General features: G+C 36.3%; 1 protein-coding gene and 1 long non-coding RNA gene across 7 annotated transcripts in view; one reads left to right on the top strand and one right to left on the bottom strand.

The window, feature by feature from the left end:
• LOC139982065 (uncharacterized) overlaps positions 1-17,586 on the top strand; it is a 76,815-nt gene that overhangs the window by 45,363 nt on the left and 13,866 nt on the right. For all 6 annotated transcript variants that reach the window (XM_071994578.1, XM_071994577.1, XM_071994580.1 and 3 more), the window contains 13 exons: positions 508-570; positions 1,797-1,899; positions 3,424-3,603; positions 4,696-4,832; positions 5,718-5,858; positions 6,320-6,394; positions 7,010-7,159; positions 7,282-7,494; positions 13,955-14,114; positions 14,727-14,913; positions 15,622-15,707; positions 16,595-16,690; positions 17,089-17,267. In XM_071994578.1, the coding sequence (XP_071850679.1) occupies positions 508-570; positions 1,797-1,899; positions 3,424-3,603; positions 4,696-4,832; positions 5,718-5,858; positions 6,320-6,394; positions 7,010-7,159; positions 7,282-7,494; positions 13,955-14,114; positions 14,727-14,913; positions 15,622-15,707; positions 16,595-16,690; positions 17,089-17,267 (1,770 nt within the window). The remainder of the gene's footprint in view (positions 1-507; positions 571-1,796; positions 1,900-3,423; positions 3,604-4,695; positions 4,833-5,717; positions 5,859-6,319; positions 6,395-7,009; positions 7,160-7,281; positions 7,495-13,954; positions 14,115-14,726; positions 14,914-15,621; positions 15,708-16,594; positions 16,691-17,088; positions 17,268-17,586) is intronic.
• LOC139982070 (uncharacterized) lies at positions 11,384-13,903 on the bottom strand. Its single transcript, XR_011797962.1, has 2 exons — positions 13,600-13,903; positions 11,384-11,870 (listed from the first exon to the last, which is right to left on the bottom strand). It is a non-coding gene; the product is annotated as an uncharacterized lncRNA (long non-coding RNA).

Raw genomic sequence — 17,586 nt, forward strand, 5'->3', positions numbered from 1 at the left:
TTTTCGTTTATCTGCAAATTAGCAAACCCCGAAAGGGTCATTTCCAGCGATCTAGAGAGTATCTTTACTCAAAAAAATTCTGTACGCTCCGCGCCAACCTGTGGTGGCGCTCCGCTTAGATAGTGTCGAATGCGCCCCTACAGACCATTCTCGACCCCCGTGACCAATACCCCTAGCTGCGCCACTGCTGAAATGACTTCCTAAATTGAAAAGATTCCAAATTTAAGTTAAACTGTTGAATTGGAAGCCACCTGACGTGAAAGTTGTAATCCATCAGCCCTTGTGGGCTTCACCCAAATTCACGGTCACTGTTAAAAATAACTGCCTGATTAATTATGATTATTAATGTAGCACAAAGAATTCAACTAACATAAGTCAATAATATTTTTTTGATTATTAATAAATATGTTGCTTTTCTGCATATTCTCCAAAACTGATGTTCGATTCTCTAATACTTGAGAAGATGTTTTTTATTTTTATTTTTGCTAAACTTTATTTTGCTTTCAGATTTGTCATGAAGGTTATGCGGACGTCTGTCCAAAATACACCTATGCTGTCTGTAACACTACAGTGAGTATTAATTTAGAGTATCTTCATGTTAAACTATCATTGGCATCATTGGATTCGAAACCCAGAGCTCACTGACTCAAATTAATCAGTTCTTGTTTAATTTATTTTTTGGTCTTTTATATTGTCTCAAATTTCACCAGTCAGTTTTCTTTCTGTTATCCAACCTTCACTTATTAATATCACTGATGTTAACAAGTAGAATTGATATATATATATATATAGTGAATAGTTGAATTGATATATATATATATATATACATATATATATATATATATATATGTGAGGAGATGGCTTGATACATGAACCAACCAAGTTCTGAGCATCAGTAAAATTGTATTTTAGAAAGCGCCCGAAATTACTTCTATACTTGTGATTGGTTCCGTAGTTATGAAGAAGAGATCATTTAAAACATATTTTCACAACTATAGGACGTAGATTGAGATATGTTACAGGGCTATAAAAAACCCTGCGGAGATCAGTAAACAGGGTAGATGACATACATTAAGACCCAGAGCTGTATCTACAGCTTTGTTAGCTTACTGTACAGTACGGTACTGTATGGTACTGTACGATACTGTACAGTATTGTACAGTACCCTACAGTACAATACCTTACAGTACCATACAGTACAATACAGTACAGTACAATACCGTACAATAGTATGAAAGTGCCCTCTACAAAAACACTCTACATCTCTTTTGTTCCCGCTTTATGTGACATTTGGGAGTTTGCAAACCAACAATGCCCAATTATAGAGCTGATATCAGCTTTATAATTTACTCGCAGTGTTGACTCCCAAACGTCATGTTGCTATCAATTTTGCATTCATAGTCTCAGTTAATAAGGATCTGTTTCTAGTTTGGTGTTTGGAAGGAGTGTCTGCTGTACCCTAATTATTTACAATTGTACCTCTTTTGTGGATGTTGGTAGGCTACTATATGCCTTTTATAGTTTGTAAACTTGTTACTTTCCTGACATGCAGAAGTGGGGAGGTACGGGGAGGGGAGAAAGTTGGTTGAACTGGAAAGCAGGAGCCTCTACCATGTATAAAGTGTTAAATGCAACTTAAAATGCAAGATGCAAAGTTACATTTAGGTTTATTAACAGAAGAAAAATTAAAGGTTCTTCCGTAGAGAGAATATTATTGGATGGATGGGATATCTGTCTCCTTCCCGACAATGATGCAGTCAATATTCCTGTGGTATCTTTTCTTGTTGTCTTTTCAGTACTGCCCTTATTACTGTTCTAATTGTGAACCTGGTACTGCCTGCTTCAATGGTATTCAGACTGTATGTCCAGCTGGGTATTACTCCAAAGGCACCACGTCAGGTAAGGGAAACCATCTGGACAGTATTGTATTGTACTGCACGGTATTGTACAGTATTGTCATGTACAGTATTGTCATGTACAGTATTGTACTGTACGGTATTGTTCTGTACAGTACTGTACGGTACAATACTGTACAGAACAATGCCGTACAGTACAATACCGTACAGTACAATATCGTACACTACAATACCGTACAGAACAATGCAGTACAGTACAATACCGTACAGTACAATATCGTACACTACAATACCGTACAGAACAATACCGTACAGTACAATACCGTACAGTACAATACCGTACAGTACAATACCGTACAGTACAATACTGTACAGTACAATACTGTTCAATACCATGCAGTACAATACCATACAGTGTAATACCATACAGTGTAATACTGTACAATACCATACTGTACATTACAATACTGTACAGTTCATTACCGTACAGTACAATACCGCTCAGTGTAATACTGTACAATACAATACTGTACAGTACAATACCGTACAGTACAATACTGTACAGTACAATACCGTACAGTACAATACAGTACAGTGCAATATCGTACAGTACAATACCATACAAAACAATACTGTACGGTACAATACTGTGCAGTACAGTATTGTACAGTATACTACAGTACCGTAGGCCTACAGGATATTACTATACTCTACACACGGACTATAAACTGTACTATATAGGAAATAATTTATCCTACATCGCATCACAAAATGCTATACAAATTGGTTAAGTTGCTATACAAGTGTAAAGATGTATATCAGTTTACAACACATGAACAAAGTATTCAATGAGAGAAAAAGAGTTAGAGCCTTTGAAAATGTTACACAAATTTGAACACCAAAATTACTCCCTGTGGAGGCAGCTGTTTATGCTGCCAATTTGCACATGATGTTTTAATATGCACAAAGTAGGAATTTTATATATAGTTTTGCCTTTTGGATTATCTTAAGCAACCATAAATATTTATTTATTTGATTGTGATTTAAGAGTTCTGAAAAACCACATTTTATGGTTGTATTTATGCCAAAAACCAAACAACTTTAAGAGACCGATGAACCAACAGATTTCCATGAGTAAATAGCATTCATTCAATCAAACAGCTTTTATATGATTCTGTCCCTGTTAATTTTAAATTAATAGTTATATTGTCATTTAATTTGTAAATATTTTGTAATGAGCACTTTAATTTTAATTTGAATCTATAATTAATAATTTGTGACTTCTTATAGTTAACAATCAGTGAGTAAAATTAGTAGGAAATGTACATTAGGTGGGTAATGATCACACATCCAAACACGTTGCAGATATATTCTGTTGCTGCTCTCTTAACCCACTGTTTAAATACCCCTCACCCCACCCTCACAACCCCCCTCCCCCTTCACCTATCCCCCAAGCACTGCTCCATATATCTGTCATACTTCACTTTCTAATATTATTACTTAAAGTGCAGCTTTTTTATAATTTTTTGATCCACAAATCTGTTTTGTTCCCCCCTCCATCTTTTAGAATTCTGCATCCCCTGTGAACCAGGGTCTTACCAAGATCAGGAAGGCCAGTCGTCATGTGACTGCTGCTCTGCTGGATTCTACAGTACGGATGCCAAGATTGGCTGCTCGGCTTGTCAAATCACTGAATATTCATTAGGGGACTGTACAGGATGTCAGTCTTGCACTTCGTTTGCAGATTGTAAGTAGACTTTATAATTATGAATATTCATTAGAGAGAGATAGGCCAATGGCTATCGATCAATCTTATGCTTCTCTTACTTCATTGGCAGATTGTAAGTAGACTTTATAATTATGAATATTCATGAGAGAGAGATAGGCCACACCCAGTTGGGACAATTTTTTCTATACTGAAGTGTCATGTCCCGCTTCAGAACACCAGTATTGTCATTACGAGCAGTATGAATATCATGTTTCTATCAGATCAAGGTTAGGAATTGTTTGTACTGTCAATACCAGTGCTTTGAGAGCATGATATTGGAGGACAGTTTAGAGAGGTATTAGCATTTAGGAAATTGTCCCAACTGGCTGTAGGCCAACAGCTATCGATCAATCTTATACTTCTCATATTGACTGCATTACCGTGGATGTCATTTAAGAGATACCTCTGTTAATCTAGCTATGCCTAAATGTTTATCAAAATTTTTTATAACAAGTAATTTTTTGTATATCCCACCAGAAGGTGTTCAAAATGTGTAATGCAAGGAAGAACTTGCAATATGTGTATTTTGGTGAATATGTATGGAGGTCTAGGGCTGACTTGTGGTAGCATAAATTCAAGTTGGCCAGATGGATAATGTGCATGTACAAATTTCATGAAGACCTAATCCAACTGAAGAAAGGAATCATATTGTAACATTTGGACAAAATTTGAAATTTGTTTCATACATTGAGAGAATCCTGCAGTCTATGACTCTAAACCAGTGGCAATGAGCATGACCAACTAATTATACTCATTATACTCCAGTATTTCTTTTATTCTAATTGGATTTAATTGTTAAAGAGATTTTATGCAAAATAACACAGCACGCAAAGAAAATTGCTGTTCATTCATTTTATAAAACAATTTTTGATAAAACAATTTTAAAATATTTTAAAAAACAATTTAAAACAATTTTATAAAACATTTATGAAACAATCACTGATATTCATGGGACCTTTTTCATGTCTGTTATATGGGTAGCAAATTTTCTTTTGTAACTGAAGCATAGTTTTTTTTTTATTTTTTATCATCCACCTATTGCTGTGCCTCTGTTTGTGTCATCACCAAAAGGTCCATGTATGTCTCAACCAGGGCCCTGCACGGAGGGGGTCACCTGTGTTAATACAGGGGGCAGCGGAACCTACAGATGCCTTGACTGTCCAGATGGCATGGAAGGATCGGGAAATAACTGTACTGATATCAATGAGGTGAGATTTTTTAAAATTATTTTAGTTTTTAATTTCTCCTCCTTTGAGGCCTTATATATTGAACTAAAGTTTCTAAATGGCATTTTTAATTAATACTTTGAATTGCAATTTTAATTTATCATAGTTAATTAATAAGTGGTAATTGACTATGATCATTTATTCAGAGAGATAAATCTTGGTTCTATTGTAATCATGATGAACTTGGTAAACAGGACTGATTAAATTTCAATTTGAAGCAATCCAGGATATTTTCTACAATTGAAATTTAAGGCTTTCTGTTAAAGATGCTTGTTTATCCTTGGGAAGTGATAAATTTATGTCGTCCACAAAGTGACATCAAAACATGGTTTTTAAAGTAGGATTTGGATGCTTTTATTACTATTTGCTAAAGTACCCTTGTACGACATGCAACACTGTTTGTTCTTTGCAGTATGTCATTTGAGATCATGAAAGTATGATGTTTTCAAATGTAGTTTTGTGTTGTAGCTGAGTAACATTAGACTGCATATTTCAGTCACTTTAATTGATGAACCTCAGACATTTATACAAAATACAACCAGGACTGATAGCATCCTAATTAATGTTCCATAATATACAAAAAAAAACATGAACTTTGTAACTGCAGTCATCGTTTAAGCTGCATTTTGCATTGAATAGTAAGAGATTATGTTTCCGGTACCTACCTTTTTTGCACTAATAGTGTCAACTATGAAACCAGCAGTTTGTAGTAAATTCACCACAAAAATTTTGATACAGCACAGCTCTAGCAGAGAACATGAATTCTCACATCACCATCCCTTGTACCGGCTTGCACAAATGAACTGCAAATGCTAAACATGTCTATTCCATTTAATATATACATGATCATTCTGTTTTGCATTTCAGTGTGATCTCGCTAATCCCTGCTGGGATACAGATTCCTGCGTCAACCTCTCTCCGGGTTATGAATGTGGAGGATGCCCGCCTGGTTACTATGGCAACACCCCTCATGGGATCGGAGTGGAACATGCCTTGGCAAATACACAGGTATTTAAAACTAACGATTCATATTCTTATTTTACCGTAGAAAATGACGACTCAAATGCAATGTTTGAAAATGCTTTAAACTCCTCCGAATTAAATTAAGAAAATTAATTACTCGAAGACTCTTCAATCCTACTGGAGACTTCATGTATTGTCAATCTGTTTTTGGATTTTGTATCTAAGACTTAATGAGACCAAACAAAAGTGCTGAAGTTTTATGAAACCTGTTTCAGGTTAATCCTGGGTAGTGGTTTTTTGGGGGTTTGATTTCTGCCGGGAAACAAGCCTGATAAAATTCGTCTGAGGTTTACCAAAACTTTTATCTGATAGTCATTTTACTTCACGATATTATCCCTATAACCTGGCGCATATTTTTATTTGATATACTTCTGAATATTCATATCAACTTCACAAGATGTCCTTCCTTTCTTCAAGTCCATCTCTAATTCTCTCTCCTCCTGTAGACGTGCGAAGATGAAGATGAGTGCAAGGAATACAACGGAGGCTGCGACGCCAACGTAGAATGTGTTAACACTGATGTACGTTATATAAATTAAGTGGTCAAAGTTAATTGTTTCTGAGGGAGAGAAGAATGCTTCATAAATCATAGAAAAATTCACAGAAACATACTTGAATGAGTCAGATTGTTGGATATAAAACCAGATATTTTATCTGAGGACATGAAGTTAATTTATTGACTGATTCTATTAGACTAGCGTCCATTTATTTTGAATTCTAAAATTTCATTTTTGTTGTTTCTTGCTTGTTGTTGTCGTTTTGTTGTAATGTATGTACTGATATTTTTGTTGTTAATTATATATGTTGATGAAAAGAAATTCTTTAATTCTACTTTAGTTGATTTTAATTTGGGGGAAAGCATTAGATGGTGTGAGAGTGTTAGAACTGTTAATTTCATTGCTTCATGTGTGAAGTAATTCTTTAATCCCATTTTAGTTGATATTGCTTTTGGGGGGTTACATTGTGTGGTGTAAGAGTGTTTGAACTGTTCATTTCCTTGCTTCATGGGTGAAATAATTCTTTAACCCTAGTTTAGTTGCTCTTTCATTTAGGGAGGGTTAAGGGTAAAGCATCGCATAGTATAAATGTATTTTTTATACAGTATCTTTTTAAATCATGGCTTCTATTCCACACAGGGAAGCTTTTCCTGTGGAACTTGTCCTGAGGGTTACCTAGGAAACGGTGTGACTGGCTGTATCGCCAGCGATTACTGCGACCTAGGAACCAACAGCTGCCACGAGAATGCGACCTGCATTTACACGGGTGCTGGAACCTACACGTGTCAGGTATTAAACTTACATCTACTGGAGAGAAATCGATTATAATTTCAATTTCCTCACCCTACCCCTGTGTCACAACTCCACCTCCTTTACCTCATTATGTCATTAACTGTTTCCTTTCTGTACAGTGTAACCATTACTTTGCCGGGGACGGTCAGTTCTGCGAAGAGGATCCTGATCTGGACGGTGTTCCGACGATCAGCGTGTCTTGCCTGCTTCTGGCATGCTCGGCAGACAATTGCTACGAGGTGCCCAACAGCGGCCAGGAGGATAACGACAGCGACCAGCTGGGTGACGTCTGTGACCTGGATGATGATAATGATGGCATATATGACACAGTTGTAAGTTAGTAGACATGAAGTAGACAAGTTAGTAGACAGCTACATGATAACGATGGCATATATGACACAGTTGTAAGTTAGTAGACATGCAATAGACAAGTTAGTAGACAGCAACATGATAAAGATGGCATATATGACACAGTTGTAAGTCAGTAGACATGAAGTAGACAAGTTAGTAGACAGCTACAACGATGGCATATATGACACAGTTGTAAGTTAGTAGACATGCAGTAGACAAGTTGGTAGATATCAACATGATAAATATGGCATATATGACACAGTTGTAAGTTAGTAGACATGCAGTAGACAAGTTAGTAGACAGCAACACGATAACGATGGCATATATGACACAGTTGTAAGTTAGTAGACTTGCAGGAGACAAGTTAGTACACAGCAACATGATAATGATGGCATATATGTGACAGTTGTAAGTTAGTAGGCATGAAGTAGACAAGTTAGTAGACAGCAACATGATAACGATGGCATATATGACACAGTTGTAAGTTGGTAGACATGCAGGAGACAAGTTAGTAGACAGCAACACGATAACGATGGCATATATGACACAGTTGTAAGTCAGTAGACATGCAGTAGACAAGTTAGTAGACAGCAACATGATAACGATGGCATATATGACACAGTTGTAAGTTAGTAGATATGAAGAAGACAAGTTAGTAGACAGCAACATGATAACGATGGCATATATGACACAGTTGTAAGTTAGTAGACATGCAGGAGACAAGTTAGTAGACAGCAACGTGATAAAGATGGCATATATGTCACAGTTGCAAGTTAGTAGACATGCAGGAGACAAGTTAGTAGACAGCAACGTGATAAAGATGGCATATATGTCACAGTTGCAAGTTAGTAGACATGCAGGAGACAAGTTAGTAGACAGCAACATGATAACGATGGCATATATGACACAGTTGTAAGTCAGTAGACATGCAGTAGACAAGTTAGTAGACAGCAACATGATAACGATGGCATATATGACACAGTTGTAAGTTAGTAGATATGAAGAAGACAAGTTAGTAGACAGCAACATGATAACGATGGCATATATGACACAGTTGTAAGTTAGTAGACATGCAGGAGACAAGTTAGTAGACAGCAACGTGATAAAGATGGCATATATGTCACAGTTGCAAGTTAGTAGACATGCAGGAGACAAGTTAGTAGACAGCAACATGATAACGATGGCATATATGACACAGTTGTAAGTTAGTAGACATGCAGGAGACAAGTTAGTAGACAGCAACGTGATAAAGATGGCATATATGACACAGTTGCAAGTTAGTAGACATGCAGGAGACAAGTTAGTAGACAGCAACATGATAACGATGGCATATATGACACAGTTGTAAGTTAGTAGACATGAAAATGAAGAGATAGCAAATTTTTGTGAAACTGCTTTATCTACTGCAAAAGCCCTTACAGTGTGGAAGTATATTTTGGAATAAATATATGACATGCAATTAGTGTCCATAGCTTAGTGGTTAGGGTGTCCGCATATAAAGCGGGAGGCCCGGGTTCGAATCCAGGTGGAGGCTGGAAGTATTTTCACTATTCTGGATTTTCCAACTCACTACGATTTCAAGTATATATATATATATATATATATATATTTATATATATATATATATATATACATATATATATGTATATATATAAATTTGACATCAGCAGTAATTATTGTGTTTTTAGTTAACAGTTGGAAGTCTGACCCCGTGACCTCGAAGAATGATCAACGATCACGCATATCATTAAATTTGAATTTGCCCGCATTTAACGTAAAGTCGGTCCTACATTTCACTCACAGAATTTACAGACATTGATAGTTTACAACTTACCGGAACCTCACAGAATGGATTAAAAGTAATTCCAATGTATGGTAGGGCAAAGATACCCGAGAAAAAATCAACGAAAACCTATGAAACAACGATTGCAATCCAACTTCGTCCTCACACATGTATTCCTAACTGACACAAAATAGGTCAAAACGAACCAACGAAAGAGAGTTACAGCAAAAAAGTTCTCCCATTTGTGGATCTTGTACTCTCCTACATGATGCTGTAAAGTTTCGGTGAAATGGTTGTCTAAGACGGCCAGTCACAAAACGATTACCTCGACTCGGCGATTTTGTTGCTGTCGCCGCCATTTTGAAATTAGGTAGACTTTCGCCAAGCCGTTTTCATGCTATGGGCTACTACCTACAAGACTTCACTCAAATCGTTTTCAATGTAGTGGAACCCATTCCTTTAGTGTACGGTCTATTAGGAATGTTAGGTTTTGTGGCGTGAAATTAAGTAATTTAAGTTGTGCTAAGGTTTGGAAGAAATTTTGTCCCAAATTCTAATATATGATTAGGTAAAATGTGAAATTACTGAGAGCTGCGTATGGGAGGGGTAAGAGAGACAAAATTGGGGAGGGGGCAAGGGAGATGGTGTTTACTTTCTAGCTAAATTAATGGCGGTAACTATTAAGGTAACACAAATTTTCCCGAGTCTGTTGTCAAAACTGAAGGGGTCATACCACATGTCGAATATACAAAGGTAACATGGCCTAGGCCAAACCTTATTTCTAGTTGCTTTCTAAGGAACTTCCAACAATTCCGAATGATTTATACCTACAATACCAAATGATTTATACTTACCCACTTACCATAATTCCACAGTAGCCCTTACTCAGTGAGATTCTGCAAAGCTGGGTACTCATCTGTTGCTTATATTCATCAATAAATATCAGTTAACAGCTTTCCAGTCAATACCAATCCTTGTTTGGTTCATGTATCACACTACATAACCACTTGCCAATATTGAAGTTAAGTACTGTGGCTTGGGTAGGGGTGTGTTGTTTAGGGGAGGGGTGTGGTGTTTTTAGGGGTTTTGGGGAGGAAATGTGGTGCTTAGCGGATTTGGGGAAGGGTTTGGAGTTTCCCAGCTTTGGGATGGGTGTGGTGTTCACCAGCTTTGGGAAGAGTTAGGGTATTTTGGAGGGATGAGGTGGTTTTGCCACATATGGGGACTTTAATTAAAAGCGGACTTTCAGTACACAGGACGCGTTTGGATACATTACGTTCTATGGATACTCTGACCAAATATTTTGAGTAGGGCTGTTTTCTTTTTCTTTTGCACATGCATAGTAGAACATTAGTCAACAGTGGAAATAGAGTTGCCTGGTCTTTTATTGATTTTATAACTGTAACAATAAGGCACTTTAAGCAACAGAAAAAAGAAAATGAAAAACATTTGGTGTGACACTCTCCATGAAAGAACATGTTTTAATGTCCTGTGAAAATATGGGCATGAAATATAAATTACTTTGATCACTTCAAAGTGAAATACTTTGTTCAAATGGAAGGAATAGCTTAACAAAATTTGAATACTTCTTGAAATGAAACTCACTTCATACTGTGAAGACTTCATACAATAATATTGTCTGAAAAAAAATCACACACAATGTCAAGTGCATTATGACTGGAAGGGGTATTTCAAGGTGGCATAGTGAAGGCATGACATAACAAAAACAGTTCAGGTGGCAGGATGGATAGTTTTGTAACTTTGAAATGGTGAGATATACCTGTGACATATAGCATAAGATTAAAATTAAAAGACAAATATATAAAAGTAAAAGGTAAGAGTAGAAAGTAAATAAATAAGTCCAAACTTGACATATAACTTTAACAACCTGGTCTTCTTCAGAAATAGGAGCACCAATAGCATCCCAACGATTCATACTTCCTTTCATATAATTCAAATTATTTCCAACTGACTTGCCCTCTGCCATTTCAGTTCTGAGGTACTTTTTCTTGAGCTAAATTTTGTTGGTTAGAGAATCCTTTTCGAACAGAGTACGCAAGGCATCCTAAGCATCACTTGGTTTGTCACTTGTTGTAATTAATTCCAGCTGACTAGATGCTATTGCAAGCACAATGATGAAAAATGCCAGTTGTGTCTTTTTCAAGTTTGCACTCTTCTACTTCTCACATACAGTAACCCCCAACTTTCCTGAGCCATCCTCATAGCCCACAGGCCTTTTGCAAGAAACAAATGTCTCATCTGGAAATTCCATGTCAGCCAGTTCGAGCCATCCATTTTGTTAATTTTCCACGTCATATCTTCTGTTGTTCCAGCCACATTGGTCAGTTGTCACGACTAAATTAACCAAGTTAAGTACCGACATTTCCCAAGAAATGGTTCCAAAATCAGCACATAAATTCCAAACAACAATCTATTCTACACAGTTAACTTCCAGTGTATGTGTCTGGGCCAATACCCTGTTCGAGTTAGCTAGAGAATAGGCATGAGACTGCTGAGTATATTACAGCCTGTTGCTGCACACAACTTGTTCTTTCTATAAGAGTATAACAGAAACTGAGGAAAAATGTAAATTACATATATATAGAAAACAAAATTGCTTAAAGGTAGCACACTAATAATACAACCTGATTAAACAAACAATAGTTTGGAGCAGAGTTGTAACAACAGGCACTTAACTGATCCACAGGCTGCATTCCTTCTTACTACGGGTACATATAACAGAGCTAGTAACTTAAAGATATATAGTATTAAATAGAATGTGAGACTACATTTATTAACAGATTTCTATAAATAAACTCTTATATGAAGACTTCAGATATGAGGATAATAAACATGAGGATGTAATAAACTCTGGAAGCTCTCTGGGCTAATACTTAATACCAGTGGAACTGCATTTTGCAATGTTAGTCATTATACATAACAAAACAAATCTAATAGTGAATGAAACTTTTCTTCTTTTTGGGAATAACTTTTTTTTGGTCATATATACATGGGAAGCACCTTAGAGAAATCTGTGTGTGACATACACACATAGGGAAGACTGTACGTGAATGACTAACTAAGTACTTCTACTACTGTACCTATCATAGAAAACAACATAACAATAAAAAGATTGTAAACTCTCGTTAACAGCAAAACATGTTGTCACAAAATGATCCCTGATATTGTTTTAAGTCACCTGGAATTATAAGTAGCTATGTACAACTACATGGCTCTATGAGGTGCAATTGTTCTCAAGTACCAGCAGTAGGTCTAACTGTAATAGCAATAAGTAAAAAGTGTAAGCAGTATAAAGCAAGCTAGTTTTATTTCTGTGTTACGTATCTTGCTCTACATATTAAGAATAGGGAATTGGGCCTAGACTTAAGTCATGGATCTAATACCGGTCTTGAACACTTGTAACAAAGTGACATTGAAATGGATCCCGATCCCAGCATGGAGGAAATTTTCACCCAGTCCAGCTTTAATAAAACTCATAATAAGCCATGATCTTAACTTATACATAGTACAAAGGCAGTCTACTAGTACTACTAATAATTTTTGTATAATAATAATAATACTAAATTGTATCTTATGCAGTCCAAATCTTTTCAAGAACAGGCCCCTTAGAATTATTACACAAGGACAAGAAGGCGTAGGCTAAGAACTAAAGGTTATAAGCCTTAGTCCATTATTAAAATTGGACTAAACTATGCAGGTATTCTAGTATTACTAAAACTAGGCTAGGGCCTACCTGTAGTAAAAACTTGTCGTAGTATATTACTTTAGTAAATACAAAAGTACTAGGCCTATAGGCTAGCCTAGGCTTGTACTAGGAGTAATATTACTGCCCGCTATGCCCTCGAATTTTTAAATTTTAACTATTTAGTAGCAATCAGTAGTACCGTGACTTATCAACTCCCTGATTTTTCCATATTAACGCAAAAAAATGAAGGGAATCTATGCCGAATAGAAAGATTACGAAAAATACGAGACGTTGCAAATCTAGCACTAGCTACATCATAGTCGACATATAGCGCTAGGCTGCACGTTATAGGATACGGTGCTTTCGTGTATATGTGTATTATGTACGTTAGGATACATGTATTAGGGGCAACCAAAACCACATAGGAGCACCATTTTCGTTGACCCAAAAATCACACTTTTCGGGGGAGTTACAACTTTTCTGAAAAATATGAGTAAGATTCAAGCTTATATATTACAAAAATGCTATTTTTACGGTTGAAAGTTGTCTAAGACGCGAAAGTCACATAACGATAGACGTCGACTCGATTTGACTTACCTTTATGTTTTTGCGTTGGTCGTCGATAAGAAAATGCACTGTTCTATTGGTAAAATCTTCGTTTCTTTCCGGAAATGATCGTATTTGAGTCTCTAAAGTATCCTTTATCGAGCTACGATACTCGTAAACCCGAATGACATTGGGATGTTTGCGAATTTTACCGATTACATCCATACATGGAAGTAGCGAACCGAAGTCCGTAGAACCGGATTTGCGCGAAACAATTACTTCCGGGTCAAGTAGCTGTGCTCGAAAATTTGCTAGTAACGGTCATATATTGAGGTCAGACTCCCAACTGTTAATAGCATGCACATATATTAATAACTGTTCATGTCATCTGTTTCTTGGTTCTTAGGACAACTGTCCATTTGTGGTCAACAAACAGCAGACAGACACAGATGCTGACGATGTCGGTGACGACTGCGATAACTGTCTCTCGGACTACAACCCTGACCAGCTGGACGCTGACGAGGACGGAGTGGGAGACGAGTGTGATACGGATGATGATGAAGATGGTAGGTACACCACCGAGATGCATCTAGAAAGAACAGGGAGGGGTGATACTTCTAAACCAGTTTGAGAGAGTGCAAATACTCTGTGTGCTGTAATGGTACAAAATTGTGAAGGATATTTCACAAAGAGAGGCAGTGATTTAGCATATACACATATACACAAATATTACCTAGCAAATTTGATGAACAAAGATATGTACGTTGCAATGAGACTATCAAGAATTCTAGCCGAGAGCGATGTCGTATAGGTCCTAATGTGTATGATATATACCCGTTTACAAATCGTTTACAAATCATTCTCATTTGGTTTAGTTGTCCTAGATGCTGCTTAATTAATTAATTAGACTGATTTCATTCTCATTTGTTTTAGGTGTCCTAGATGATGCTTAATTAATGAATTAATTAGACTGATTTCATTCTTATTTGTTTTAGGTGTCCTAAATGCTGCTTAATTAATTAATTAGACTGATTTCATTTTCATTTTGATTTAGGTGTCCTAGATGCTGCTTAGTTAATTAATTAATTAGACTGATTTTATTCTCATTCTGTTTAGGTGTCCAAGATGCTGCTTAATTAATTAATTAATTAGACTGATTTTATTCTCATTATGATCAGGTGTCCTAGATGTTGCTCCTGATAACTGTCAGTTTGTCTCTAATGCCGGTCAGGCTGATTCGGATGGAGACGGTGTCGGGGACGCCTGCGATAACTGTCCGGACACCTCAAACAGCGGACAGACGGACACAGATCAGAACGGCTATGGGGACAGTTGCGATACCCCGGGGGGAACCAATCAAGATAGGTACAAACAGACTGGTTGAGTCTATATCAGATTCATCGAAACTTGTCTAACAGATTACATGTTGTCTTCACTTGGGGAGGGGGAGGGGGGGATATTTAAGAAGACTCAATCAGGCAAGAACTTGGCACTTGAACTGTCAACAAATCTGTCTTCATTATCAATGGATTCCTTTAATCCTTGGATTACCACTGTCAGCTTAAAACAGTTTGTTATAATTTGTGTACATAATGTTACTCTATTATCGGTCCTGTGCTTGGCAAGAGACACACCTGTTGTGTTTATTGGTAACAACTGTTTTTTAACATCCCAGGAGAAGGTCTCCCTATGTGGTGTGCCAGTGAGTCTGTATTTCAGGGATGTATATCAACTCTTGCTGTTAGAAGCATAAATGCTTTAGCAGCATTCTACATGCTTATGATCAGGATTCCAATTTGATAATGATACTGTGCAGAATTTGGTTTGCAAACTGAGACAAAACGTAGCAATTTGAGAAAAGACCCTTTCCTAAATGATTTCAGGTTTAGAAAAATGCTATAATGATGTGGTTTTGATGCTGTAAAAATTTAAGGATGTAGAAAGTTTCCATCAATTTTGCTTAAGCAACCAGTTTTAGCCACCAGACAATCCTTTTAAGCTGTCATAAACTGGTCTGTATTATTATAATTGAATGAATGAGCAGACATCAAACTCTCTCTCTCTCTCCCTCAGGGATGGTGATGGGGTGCTTGATCTGGATGACAACTGTATTAGCATAGCTAACGCTGACCAGACCGATAACGATGGAGATGATATCGGTAAGAATAGATAATCTTATCGTCCTGGATGGACAGAAGTGTCATTTGGGTGTGAAATATAAATTTACTCCACTTTACTCTCTTCTTACATAATTTTGGTAAAATTTGTAAATTTGGCCAATAATCATATTACAGTGAAACTGATTTCTTACCACCTTGATAGTTTTCCAAATTTCCTCAGCAGGTAAACAAAGAGTTTCCAAATCTTATGATTTGTTCCAAACTAAACAAAAAAAAAGAAAGAAAAGTGATATTTTGTTAGATTTTCAACCAGAAGGAAAAAGCATGCATACAGACTTTTCAGAAAAAAAACTATTAAAAAAAAAAAAAAAAGTCAGAATCATATTAACGTCACGGTATTCTTATTTTAGACTAACTTTAAAACACTAAGTCCTTTTCAGGAAAAACTGTAAAATTTCTGGTATGTAAGTACTACACAACAAAAAAGTCCAAACTTAGTTTAAAATTTTGAAATTTGGCATTTCAGACATGTCAATTAAAGAAATCCAAAGTTTTTAGTTTTCTGCATGGTTTTCCTTAAACTGGTATTAATCAGATGCATTCTACATAACCAAGAAGAAATTGTCAAGCTATGGGATAGTTTGGACTTGGGGAATTTTTGAAATTTTTCACTGAGAGAGTAGATAGTAAAGCAAACAGCAAAAAATATTTTTACTATATCTTTACTAGTACATCATAGACCCCCTGTTTGCAAGTTAAAGATAATTAAAAAAAAAAAAAAAGGTTTTTTTCATTCATAGATCATGAGATGGAACTTAATTGTTAAGTCTCAAGGTTATCAGAAATTTTTGCCTGTTTTCATTTGATATTTTTTTATTTATCAATCTTTATCTACATATTAAAAGACATTTTATATTTTGTTAAAGGTGATGCCTGCGATAGCGATAAAGATGGCGACAACGTTTCTGATTCCAGCGACAACTGTCCGATGGTGTCCAACGCAGGTCAAACAGACGCAAATGGTAAAGTTAAATCTAATTTTGGCCATCATTCAGTAATACTATCTTGGTGTACACGGAATAATTTCAAGTTCAAATTTTGTGTACTAGCAGTTTGGAAGGCTGTGAAATTTTTCTCTTATAAAATACTATGTTTTCCTGTGTAAAAACAAATGCCATACATCTTTGGACTTTGTATAGCAATTTGACCATATTGCATAGTTTGCATTGCATTTTGCATAGCATTTGCATAGCAATTTGCATATCAGTTTGCATTGCATTTTGTGATAGTAAATTATTTTCATCCTTTTGAACAATGTTTGTACCATAAACTGAAAACCTTGGGTTGTTTCTGTTGATCGTTATGAAAGGGTTTAGTCATTCAATACGATTTAAAAAAAATTGTTTTTGATTGTTTTCAGGAGATGGCATCGGTGATGATTGTGAGGACGACTATGATGGAGATGGTGTGGACGACCCCGATGACCACTGTCCAAAGAGCGTGAAATACTCCGGGACAGACTTCACCAGTTATACCTCTGTGGAGTTAGACTCATCCCTGACAGATGCTTACAGCACTGAATGGCTTATCAATGATAATGTGAGTATTCTAGCTACTCACCCTTGTAGAACTCACGGCACTGCCCATAAATTTACAAGCAGGTTCAACCCAAACTCCAAACGTTGACAAGATTTAATAAACCCTGTTGATATTATTCTTGACATGCTGATATGATGAGTTATGACAAGTTGATATTGAGTTATGACATGCTGATATTGAGTTGTGACATGTTGATATTGAGTTGTGACATGTTGATATTGAGTTGTGACATGTTGATATTGAGTTGTGACATGTTGATATTGAGTTGTGACATGTTGATATTGAGTTGTGACATGTTGATATTGAGTTGTGACATGCT

Source organism: Apostichopus japonicus, chromosome 16 (genome assembly GCF_037975245.1).
Source record: "Apostichopus japonicus isolate 1M-3 chromosome 16, ASM3797524v1, whole genome shotgun sequence".
NCBI lineage: Eukaryota > Metazoa > Echinodermata > Holothuroidea > Aspidochirotida > Stichopodidae > Apostichopus > Apostichopus japonicus.